This window comes from Sphaerodactylus townsendi, linkage group LG06, assembly GCF_021028975.2.
Source record: "Sphaerodactylus townsendi isolate TG3544 linkage group LG06, MPM_Stown_v2.3, whole genome shotgun sequence".
Classification (NCBI taxonomy): Eukaryota; Metazoa; Chordata; class Lepidosauria; order Squamata; family Sphaerodactylidae; genus Sphaerodactylus; species Sphaerodactylus townsendi.
Genome location: NC_059430.1, coordinates 93,834,724 through 93,846,888, shown reverse-complemented (window position 1 = coordinate 93,846,888; position 12,165 = coordinate 93,834,724). Strand labels below are relative to the sequence as shown.

At 44.8% G+C, this 12,165-nt stretch overlaps 1 protein-coding gene across 2 annotated transcripts; it reads left to right on the top strand.

The window, feature by feature from the left end:
- Window positions 1–834: 834 nt before the first annotated feature.
- PDIK1L (PDLIM1 interacting kinase 1 like) lies at window positions 835–10,746 on the top strand. 2 transcript variants are annotated; one of them, XM_048501207.1, is made up of 3 exons: window positions 835–933; window positions 5,237–5,538; window positions 7,077–10,746. In XM_048501207.1, exons 1-3 carry the CDS (start codon window positions 885–887, stop codon window positions 7,815–7,817), a joined length of 1,092 nt encoding a protein of 363 aa, XP_048357164.1. In that variant the 5' UTR covers window positions 835–884; the 3' UTR covers window positions 7,818–10,746. The 2 variants fall into 2 exon arrangements, with proteins under 2 accessions (XP_048357164.1, XP_048357165.1); XM_048501208.1 differs by lacking the exon at window positions 835–933 and adding an exon at window positions 2,028–2,108.
- The last annotated feature ends 1,419 nt before the right edge of the window (window positions 10,747–12,165 follow it).

Sequence of the window (12,165 nt, the reverse complement as noted above, 5' to 3'; positions counted from 1 at the left end):
AATTATGCTCTTCTAAGTCTGCTGTAGCCTGTGGGCTTGGAAATAAGTTGTTGTGTTTAGGACCACACTTTAACTCTTAGGATCTTTTCTGTTGATTTTAGAACTATGCTCCACAGAGGATGATTGATAGTTGCTTTCTAATTAAATCAACAGCACTGGCATTAGAAGAACCTTCACACACAACCCTGCTGTAATATAACCACTCCACACATCCAAACCAAAGAGATGCTAGATTGCAAACAGCTCTGGTAGTCGCATAATTTTTTTTTCTCAGCCAGCTTTCCCTGCTCACAGAACTGCCACAGCAGGAGAATCTCTATTCAGCAGAGCTCTCCTTTCTATATCATTCTTAAAGACGCAAGATACCAGTTCTCAGGGTCTCGAACCATAAGACATTGCCTGCTTCCTGGCATCTTACTCCAGTCAACAAAGGCAGGTTTGTAGGCTGTCGTAGCAAGGCATTTTCAGGCAAAAGTCTCTCTTCTTCAGTAGCAAATGTGGCACACTTCTCCGTCTCCTTCATAAATGCACAGGCAACCCTTGCTCCCATTCTTTATGGATAAATGATTTCTCTCTTAATACCTGCAAACTGAAAGCTGTGTCCCTTTAAGGGAAGATACCAACAGCTCTCTATCCTCTGGGGTGAGCAAGATCTTACCACATGATCGTAACCTTTATGTGCCTGTAGCAGCCAGAAGAACATGTCCCATACCATGGGGGTAACAAAAGGGGTCCCCAGCCTGTCTTCTGCGATTCGTAGAGAAAACAGAATTCCCCCCCTCCTTCTTTCTTAAAGGAGGTTCAATTAAGAGGATTCCATTTTCTTAAAAAAAAAAAAAAGACAGGCAACCTCTTAATTGCAGCAGAGAACCCCAACATGAGAAATGCGCAGCAATCCAGCGGGAACAGCCGGACGTCTGGGTGACAGCCGCGGTAGGTCTTTTGCAGAGGGCGACGCGAGCAAGCAGGGGGCAGCACCACAGAGGCGGGCGGGGGAGACGAAGCGGCCTGGGCCCACCCCGATTGCAGAGGGCCCGAGTACCTCTCCTCAGGTGGATCAGCGGGGGAAAGATGCGCGCAGACGGGGTCTCCACCTCCCTCTTTGCCCAGGCAACGGGCAACTCTGGCCCATCGCCTGCCTGCAACAGACACCTTCCCGTCCTCCGCGCGCCTATGCTGGCTATTGTTAAAGAGGAGCTGCTAAGACGCGCGAGCGCCTCGGTGCAGGAGCCCTGGGGTCCCTCCTCTGCGCTCAACCCCTTCGCGTACCATACAACAAACTCTGCTGTCGTGCGGGTGTGCACTGCTGCAAATGCAGCGCTGCCACCGTTGGCTGCATCGCTTGATTCTGCCGTCGCCAAAGAAAAAGCACACCGAACAAAAAAAAATCTCTGCAATCATGGGGATTCGCGATCCTCCCTGCAAAACAAAGTAACCCTCCCCCCCCAAGGAAAACAGTCTCAAGTATAACAATTAATCACCAGCATCGTAGCAACTCGCGATCCCTAATGCCCCCAAAAGCCACCAGCTGCAGGAAACAATCATTAGCCATACTAAATCATAGCAACCTCATGGCAAAAAAGAGCCACGAGGAAATAATATTAGAGATGAATAATAATAAGAGCCACTCGCGACCTCCACTACCAAAAAACCACAAAAATTTTTAACTGTTGTAATAAATTAATCGTCATCACTGCAACTCGCGTTTCCCTTTTGGAAAAGTAAAAGAAGGAGAGGAGAAGAAAACCCACAAGAAATTATCCTTAAAAAAAAATAATTAAACCAAGCGCAACACACCTAACGGGGCTGCAAAATTCGCTCCTGCCTGCACGCGCCTCACTTCGCCGCGAAGGACAGGCACACTGAGCGGCGGCAGCCAATAGGAACGCCCGCTATGCCCCGAAAGGGAACCAATCAGATGGGGGGAAGGAGGAGCTGGATTCGGGGCGCGCGCTCTGGCCTGTCAAGGAGCGCGAGGTTGCGCGTGCGCGCCAGCTGCTTGGGAAGGGGGTGTGTCAGCGCATCGGGATAGGGAGAGAAGTCTGTGGGGGGAAGGGAGCCTGATAATGGCGGCCAGGAGGAAAGAACGCAGCGGCGGCGACTCTGAGGTAAAACAGTCATCATGGCCGTGGTTCGGCTGAGGCCTGGTGCTCGGACCTTCAGAGTGAGCGGCCCCGAAGGTGTCTCCTTGACAGGCCGGCGGGGAAAGCGTGATGGCTGCGAGGCCTGGCCTACCTGAGTAAAGAGGCGCAGCGAAAGGCCTTGTGCAGGGCTGCTGCTCGCCCTAGAGGAGGCCTGCGCCAGGCCTGGCCGGAACCTTCTTCCTGCGGCTTGGAAGGACTGACTCGCGTTCTCATGCGGCTGTCACTCGCGTGTGTACTATGGTTCGCACGTGATATCTGGGCAAACCCGGGTTCGGCTTCTGACTGTAAGCTGGGACCTGTTTAAGGCTGCTCTTCTGCAGGGGCCTTTCGTGGTGTTGTGAAGCCATGGCACATGTGTTTTTTTTTAAACCAGTTTTTCTGGGCAACCTTATCAGCCGCCAAGTCGATCAAGGTCCCTTAACTAATACGAGGCATTGCAAAGCATGTTTTTGTGCTATTCCCACCAGGCTTGCCCAGTGATAGACTAGGAGAGCAGAATGGCAGTTGAAGCATGTGGTGTTGTGGTGTTTATTTAGACATAAATCCCACAGTACTATTTAGGGATTGTCTCCAAGTAAGTGTGCATGCAGTCTTAACTTGTTATGGAGACAGGAATAGGTGACAGCTTTGTGTTCCTCCAACTTTAGCAAGAGAAGACTGGTCTCCTGATATAATACGCTGTATAATATAATCTCTTAGGCCCCTTCCGCACATGCAAAATAATGCGTTTTCAAACCACTTTCACAACTGTTTGCAAGTGGATTTTGCTATTCCGCACAGCTTCAAAGAGCACTGAAAGCTGGGGGGGGGTGGGGGGGGGGGGGGGTTTTCCGGGGGGGGGGAGGGGGTGGGGGGGGGGGGGGGTGGGGGGGGGGGGGGGTGGGGGGGGGGGGGGGTGGGGGGGGGGGGGGGTGGGGGGGGGGGGGGGTGGGGGGGGGGGGGGGTGGGGGGGGGGGGGGGTGGGGGGGGGGGGGGGTGGGGGGGGGGGGGGGTGGGGGGGGGGGGGGGTGGGGGGGGGGGGGGGTGGGGGGGGGGGGGGGTGGGGGGGGGGGGGGGTGGGGGGGGGGGGGGGTGGGGGGGGGGGGGGGTGGGGGGGGGGGGGGGTGGGGGGGGGGGGGGGTGGGGGGGGGGGGGGGTGGGGGGGGGGGGGGGTGGGGGGGGGGGGGGGTGGGGGGGGGGGGGGGTGGGGGGGGGGGGGGGTGGGGGGACCAGCATGGCCAATTGGCCATGCTGACAGAGGCTGATGGGAATTGTAGTTCCTGAATGGGGGGGGGAAGAGGCTGATGGGAATTGTAGTTCCTGAACATCTGGAGAGCCGCAGGTTCCCTACCCCTGTCCTATACAAACCTCCCCTCCCCCCTAAAAAAACACACAGTAACAGTGTATTTCTGCCAGTCAAGCTTCCAATTCTGTGAAAACATGCTTGCCATGTGAAGTTGCATCTCCTCAAAAAAGTTGATGGGGCAAGATTTAGGTTTTGTGCTGCTGGCACAGCAAAGAATGTAAATTGGCAAGAGTGGAGAGCAGGCAAAGCCACACTGTGCTATGTAAGGAGAGAGAGAAGGCAAGGAAGAGTTTTTATGAGGAGAATTATATCTATACAGTATATACCTGCACTGGCTTGTTCCTCAGTACATCACACTTCCTGGTGCTTAGCTTGCCCAAATCTGACACCAGATTTATTTATTTATTTTTAAGTTTGTACCCCGCCCTTCCCCAAGGGGCTCAGGACATTTTAAAATAAACACAATAAAATCATAATAAATATTTTAAAACAATCATTACTGAAACCTAACTTCAGATGGCAACACAGAATTAAATATTTCCCCAGCCGCCGCCACCCCCCACGAGGCCAGAGAAGATGTTAAGCCAGCTGGCCATCAAGGAAAGCCCGGCGGAATAGCTCCGTTTTACAGGCCTTGCAGAAACTACTTGTCTGTGGCCTGTGAGATCCTGCAGGATTCTGGCTTGTCCCCCATATGTTAAACTGCTGGGAGAGATCATCTAGAGATCTGGGCTGAGTTGCCACCAGTATGTAGGTGACACTCAGCTCTATTTCATGATTCCAGCAGATCCCAAGAAGGCTGTGGAAACTGAATATGTTTGGAGGTAGTTTGGGATGAATGAGGATTAACAAAATGAAATTTAGTCGTGACAAAATGGAAGTTCTACTGGTGGGGGAAGGTTTGACCTAGGAATTGGGCTACCTCCCATGATGGATAAAGTTGTTTCATAGGTTTGGGGATGCTCCTGGAACTGACTCTCCTGTTGGATTAACATGTGGCAGTAGTGGCCAGGAGTGTCTTTCACCACCTTCACCTGATGAGCTCGCTGTGGGCCTTCCTGGACAGATCAGGCCAGTGTTGTGCATGCCATAGTAACATCAAGATTAGATTACTGCAGTGTACTTTGCATTAGGCTGCCTTTGAAGATTGTCCAGAAGCTAGAGTTGATGTAGAATGCTGCGACCAGACTGTTTACTGGAGAGGGTCATGGGGTCATACTGCTCTAGTTTTCCCCCCTATCTATACTAATTCCAGTTTGCTTCTTGACTCAAATCAAAGCATTTATCTTTAAACCCTATATGGATGAGGGCCAGCATACCTGAAATATCATTTTTTTCCCTTATGAACTTATCCATCCATTCTGGTCATCTTCAGAGACCCTACTTTGAGTGCCATTTGAAATTAGAAAAGTGGTATCCTGGGAAAGGTCCTTCTTGGTTGTAGCCCTGAAATTTTAGAACTCCCTCCAAGGGAGATTTGTCTGTCTCCCACTATTCCATTGTCTTCTGCCAGTAGGTGAATACTTTTTTGTTTAGTTTGGCATGCCTTTAGCAACTCTTATTAGCCCTTCTTCCTTAGCCATGTTATTTGTCTATGTTTTTAGTGAATTGTTTAAATATATATCTTATTTTAAATATTACTTTAATATTCACTGTGGTCAGGATGCTATTTGGGTGGAAAGGTGACATACAAATGTTTTAAATAAATAAAATGTCTACAGTACTAGTAAAGGGGCTTTAATGTTTTACACAGGATGCAAATCATTCATAAGTTTCTTAGCTTTTTCTACTCTTTTTTTCTTTTTAGACACCTTGACCTTGAAGATGGTGAGTAGCCAGCCAAAATACGATCTAATACGGGAGGTTGGCCGTGGCAGCTATGGTGTGGTATATGAAGCAGTGGTGAGGAAAACCTCGGCACGTGTTGCAGTGAAAAAGATTCGGTGCCATGCTCCAGAGAATGTGGAGCTAGCCCTGCGTGAGTTTTGGGCACTTAGCAGCATCAAGAGTCAACACCCAAACATAATCCACCTGGAGGAATGCATCTTGCAAAAAGACGGCATGGTGCAGAAGATGTCCCATGGGTCCAGCTCCTCACTTTATTTACAGGTAAAGGAGGCTGCAGGTAATGGAAGAGTGGTTGGAAACTGTTTATGATACCCCCTTGTTTTAGATTTTTAAATGCACTTTATTTGCACTTGGCCGGCACAAGTAGAAGTTTGTAAATGTATTGTCGAAGGCTTTCACGCCGGATTCAACTTTAAATGTATTGTTGAAGGCTTTCATGCCGGATTCAACTGATTGTTGTGGGTTTTCTGGGCTGTGTGGTCTGGTAGATCTTGTTCCTAACGTTTCGCCTGCATCTGTGGCTGGCATCTTCAGAGGTGTATCACAGAGAGAAGTCTGTTACACATTGTGTCTAGTGACACAGTGTGTAACAGACTTCTAATGTGTAGTGTGTAACAGACTTCTCTCTATGATACACCAGCCACAGATGGCAGGTGAAATGTTAGGAACAAGATCTACCAGACCACAGCCACACAGCCCAGAAAAACTTCAACAACCAGTCTCTTTAAATGATTTGTCTAAAGCTCATCTGTGCATGAAAGAGGAACTAGGTATAGGAAGTCACTGTTGAAAATTCTATTGCTGCTGATCAGAAGCAATAGGTCTTCCTGCATTATTGAGTGGGAGCTTAGAATAGAGATTACCAACAGTTGTGCCATCACAGCATTGCAAAACATAATGTTAGCATTACAGTAGTATCAGTGGCATTTTATGAAGACGTATTTGCAGAATCATTCACAGAAAAGATACACATAACGCTTTCCATTATAACTTGACGTATAATTTTAGAGTTTATGTAAATAGCATTAACAGATGTTGCTTATCAATCTTCCCCGATTTTCTACAGCCGTGTGTTTTGATTGTTTTGTTCAGGGAGCCAGACAGTTTTCATTCATGTAAATGGGTTGTATGTTGTATAGTTTCATTAGGTATGACTTCATCAGCAGAGGTCAAATGAACTTGGCAGCTTTTTCTGACTTCCTCATGTCACTGCTGAGACCATTGCAGAGAGGGGAGGAAGCAGACAGGCACCCTTGCACTGTGCTTGGACATTCATCTTACTTCAGGTCCCCTCTTCAAACTCCTAGCTTGGCATTCTGGTTTTATAGGAGGTGAGCAAACCATAGTCTGTTGCAATGGATGTGATAACAAACTGTGGATTGCAGTGGAGATATTTAATTAGATTGCTGCGCAATAAAATGGAGGGAAGTTCCCCATAGGCATATTCATATAACACATATAACAACAGACGGGCTTGTTGTTCCATCTGAACTTGGATCAGTTGGCTAGTTCAGACAATCACACAAAGCTATAGTTAAACTTCTTTAGCCACGTAAAGTCTGAACTGAGCTTCACTGTCATGAGCAAACCGTAGTTTGCTGTGCGATGCTTGAGCCAGTGAGATGCAGTGCTGCCCATGCCCCTGTTGAAAGTACTGCTGACTATACTCTTTATAAGAAAAATTAGAAGGAAGAATAAAATAGTTTTGTAAAAAAAAGTCCATTAAAATACAAATTTTTAGTTGCTTTCTTGAATCATGTTTGTTAAACAGTTAAATGAAATGTCTTCTCATATTATAGCTTGTAGAGACCTCCTTGAAAGGTGAAATTGCCTTTGATCCCAGAAGCGCCTACTACCTTTGGTTTGTGATGGATTTCTGTGACGGAGGTGATATGAATGAATACCTCCTGTCCCGAAAGCCCAGCCGCAAGACCAATACCAGCTTTATGCTTCAGCTCAGCAGTGCCCTGGCTTTCCTGCACAAAAACCAGATCATTCACCGTGACCTCAAGCCTGACAACATCTTGATCTCTCAAAGCAGGATGGATGCCAGTGACTTGGAACCTACCTTGAAAGTAGCTGATTTTGGGCTAAGTAAGGTTTGTTCAGCTTCAGGACAAAACCCCGAAGAGCCTGTGAACGTAAATAAATGTTTTCTTTCTACAGCTTGTGGCACAGACTTCTACATGGCCCCTGAAGTTTGGGAAGGTCACTACACTGCCAAAGCAGACATCTTTGCCTTGGGGATTATAATCTGGGCAATGTTGGAAAGGATCACTTTCATAGATACAGAGACAAAGAAAGAATTGTTGGGGAGTTATGTGAAGCAAGGGACCGAAATTGTGCCTGTTGGAGAGGCGTTACTAGAAAATCCGAAAATGGAACTTCTCATTCCTGTAAAGAAAAAGAGTATGAATGCTCGTATGAAACAGCTGATTAAGGAAATGCTTGCTGCTAACCCACAAGACCGCCCAGATGCTTTTGAATTGGAACTCCGGTTAGTCAAAATTGCTTTTAAAGACAGCAGTTGGGACACGTGACCTCTGGAGTATTTTGACTTTTTGGGAGAGTTGGAGCTACAACAATTGTGCAACATTTTGTGGGGAAAAATCCAGAGCAACCTGAATTCAAGGTGTCAGGGTTAGGTGTATTAGCCATTACAATTTTGTTGGGGGTTTTTTGAGGGGGGGGGGGGGGTTGGTCAACTAAGATGATTTCTTCACCCATACATGTATATTCCCCGTTTGGATGTTTCCAAGATACAGATGTAATATTACCCACTTGGTCAGAAAAATTGACAAGTTGGGAGACTTCTTTCTAGGAATACGTTATGGAGTATTTCAGACATTCCAATTTCTTATTATAAAATTTGGAACACCCTTGGAAGAAATGGTTTGCATGCTGGTAATGCAAATCATTTGACTTTGTAGAGTAAAAATCTGTATAGATTTATGTCAACGTGAGTGTGTCCTTCCTCCCACCATTCCATATGGAGAAAATATGCCCATTATTTATATTACCTGATACAAATTTGCCTGCCTGTTCATCCATAAATTCCCTAAATGCAACATGCTGACTGCAACATGAAAGGGCCTTTAACTCAATTTCTTAGCTTGAAAAACCTCTACAGATAGTCTGATAGCACATTTCAGCAGCCAAGTGGTAGCCCCTTGGTTAGGTCATTAAACACTCCTTCATTCTCCAGAGCCCGTAGGTTATTTGCTAGGCCACAGCTTCTGTTCAAAACTGTTCTTTAGCTTAATATTCAGCGGCTTTGATTTCAGGGCGAGTTTTAATTTATTTCATTTTAAAAAATCTAAATCATGAGAAAGAAGAAGAGAGTTGCGTCCTGGATTCCACTAAAATCTTTGCAGTTATGAAAATTTCCCGTATGCTGGTTCTTGCCTCTGATTCTGATCTCACTTCTTCCACTAGCTTTTAAAGTGGCGGCTTTCATTAAGTCATATTGGTGTAGTTCGCTTTCTTTGGAAGGGGAAGGACTCTGAAGGTTTATTGCATCGGCAAATTATCCACATTCAGCTATTTTTTTTCTTCCTTGGAAAACATGGCCATCTTTAGGGGTTGGTTCTTTGTATAAAGTCATAGTGCTCTATTTTGCCTTGATGTGGAGCTGCTTGTTTTGTTTTTGTTTTTGTTTTTCTTTTCAAGATGCTGGGTCTTAGAAACAGAATGCTTGGCCCTGTCCTTCTTGTCTTGCGTGCAGAGAGCAAGGGGCAGAACATTTCCACAAAAGGCCAGTACAAGGCATGTTTGCTTGCCCCTCCCCTCCCCTCGCTATCCTGGATCCTGGGCCACCACCACAGTCTATATGCCACCAGCAGGATTGGGATGTTAACTTACAGGATGAGGCATTCCCTGTCCTGTGCCTTATTTTGAAGCATTTAGTGAGGTGTTCTCTGTCCCCCCCCCCCCCCCCCCCCAGTGCTGTTTTACAGGCTAATGTTTGCAGAGTTACTTTTTACACTCTACTTTCCAAGTGTGGGATAAGCAGGGCTTTTGCCATTTTGTATTTTTTGGTCGTCCTTTTTTTTAAAAAAAAAATAAGTGCAGGGCTTGATAAAACACAAATAAAAATGCTGATTCATGACTAAATTGGGACCTTCATGGACATGTGTGGCATAGAATTGTTATTCATTCTATGATTGAAAACTGCTTATTGCCTGAGTTGGCATAGCTTCAGAGTTTGATGTTGGGATTGCAGACCACAGACAGGAGACAAGACAGTAAAACTGACCTTTTATGCGCATGTTTCTCTTGAAATTTTCCCTCTTGAAATGCACTTGATCTAGTTGTACTTTGACATCTTTTTTCCAGCAAGGTTTAAATCTGAAGGGTAAATTTAAAAAAACTGTAGATTAATTCCTAAGGTATGCATCCATCAAGCAAGATGCCTTTGAAATTATTTCCCTAGCTCAAAATATACCCATTTGCTCACAATTAAAGTTTTTGATCTTAACTGTTTGCTTGAAACCCTCAGGGGCTGAAAATCTTGCCTAAGAATATATTTCAGGAAATGTCTCATTGTTGATCCGGGATGTTGCAAAGACTTGCTTAAACTGAATTTCAGCTGCTTTAAAGTCAATGGCTTTTTCTTTATTTTTTCTTTTCAACAGTGTTACTGAGGATATAAGTCATGAGCTTAACTTCCAATGTAAAATGTTCAGAGGCCGTGAACACTTTTTTACCACCGGTGCCTTTCGAGAAAGAGGCTATGTTGCAAGTAGGAAGGCACTCCTGTGGACCTTTTGTGTTAGTTGTTGCCCTGCCATCCAATAACTGAACATTTTCTTAAGATGTGGGTCATGCAAAAAAAAAAAAATTGGAACATGGCCACTGAGGACTAGAGAAAGCAGAAATTCTCTCATGGTGTGTCTGAGCTAGTCTGGTTTACTGTGTGCTTCTCCTTGGCACTTGCAAATCCTCATCAGATCCAAAATTTGGATCCATTATTGCACGTGCTTCTTAAATACAAGTGCACAAACTGTTGATAGAGCAAATGTATATCACAAAGTAAAACTATTAACTCTGAAAGTGCACTGGTTCTTTCTTTTTCTTTTCAGAGTTGGGGAGGCCTCCAGGACTCTTCCTCATGGTGCTTAGCCCCCTCAGCCTTCTGCTAACTTGATTGTTCCATTAATTATCCACTGAATATTTGTCCCTAGGGTCTGTATTTTCCTGTTGTTGTTTGTTGCTTGTGTATGTTTTGGGATCTTGTAAAATCTCTGAAATTAAAACTATTGTAGCAGCTACAAAAAAAATCCACCAGCGTGAAACAAAAGTTGAGATGTTCAGCACTTCAGAAAGAAAACAGACTTTCAAAGTTTTTTTTCCTTATAAATTGTAAACTCTATTTTGTGGAGAATTTATAAAGCAGGGAAGGGGAGGTGGAAATTATTGTGTAATTTATTGAGTTCATGACTTTTTAAAAAAATAAAGTCTGAATTAAAAGAAAACTTTTGAGTTTAAAGGAGATGGCTCTTTTTAATTGCACTAAATGTGTAAATAAAATGTTTATACCCCTTTTCATGAACTACCCTAGTTTCATATAATTTTGTTGGCTTCCGCACAGGTTACTTGCCTTGAGTTTAGTGTTTTAGGGAAGCATTTTTTTCCAGCTTTCCCACAACATAGTGGTGGCACTCATGCTCCTCGTGGGGGGTGGGTTGCCCCTGGCTTTTCTCCGATCTTTCTCAAACCTGCTTTGTTTTTAATTTTTGGGAAAAATCACAGCAGCTTGGATCGCTGCTTTGAATGTGGAAAAATTTGGGTTTTCTGGCCCACATGGTAGCTATTTTATCTGATCCTGTCCATGGCAGCCATTTACTTCCCAATCATTGTGGGGGAGCTTTATTTTTAAAAAATTGGCACTCAAATATCATTGTATCCATATATTACAGTATCGATAGGTGTAGCAATTCTTCTGAATTCCCAGCTTTCCTTTTTCTAAAAAAAGTTAGTCTCTACCATTGTCTCTTGTGGATATATAAGTAAAAGGACATATCTTAAAGATTTTTAACGGAAGATGTGAATCCAGAGAACTTGGTATACTTTTAATTACAATGGTATATTGATATAATATTTTTATAGTGCCAATTTTCTAAAAAACTACAAAAGCCCTGCTGGCCGAGGGAAAAGGGTGGCAGCTGCTGGAGCATTGGAGCAGGGAAACTGCAGGGAAACCTGCCATTTGGAAGCCCAGTTATTGCTGTACTTTTATCAGCAGCTGAACCAGCAATGGAGAAATCTCATCCTCATGAGGAAGACAGCTTAGCACTTTGGCAGCTGATTGAGCAGAAGAGCAGGATATAAATTTTGGAAATAACTTTAGCTTGTCTTCAGCCCAAATGGCAGGTTTCAGGCTGAAATGTCATAGCACTTGTTGGATGCAGAAAGTTCAGTTATGGCAAGATATGTTCAATGATTACTGTATCCTGAAGCATGGTGAGATAAACAAGTTGGGCAGGGTTATTTTGGGTGTCACTAGAGACAACAAGGTGAAAGATGTATGAGTGTAGTCCTAAAGATTCTGCCCCCTAGCTAGTTTTTTTACAACACTTCTGAAATTTTTATTTTTTTATGAGGGAGAGGGGAGCGTTTGCACTTTTAGTTATTTAGGAAACCCCGGTTTATTGATAGAAAACTGATGTTCAGCCCCATGAATACTTGCTTATCAAGTAATGTGCTCATCATTCACCTACCAGCAGCTATTCTGGCTGTATGCATAGCTCAATTTCACTGCCTGATCAGGTTTATCCAGTTGAAAGAAGCTTCTATGCTGCTAGGTATTGTATTTACAAGACAGATGTGTTGGGCTTTAACGTGTTTAAATGAGCAATCAAATTGTTAAAAACAATGGGTGAAATAAAC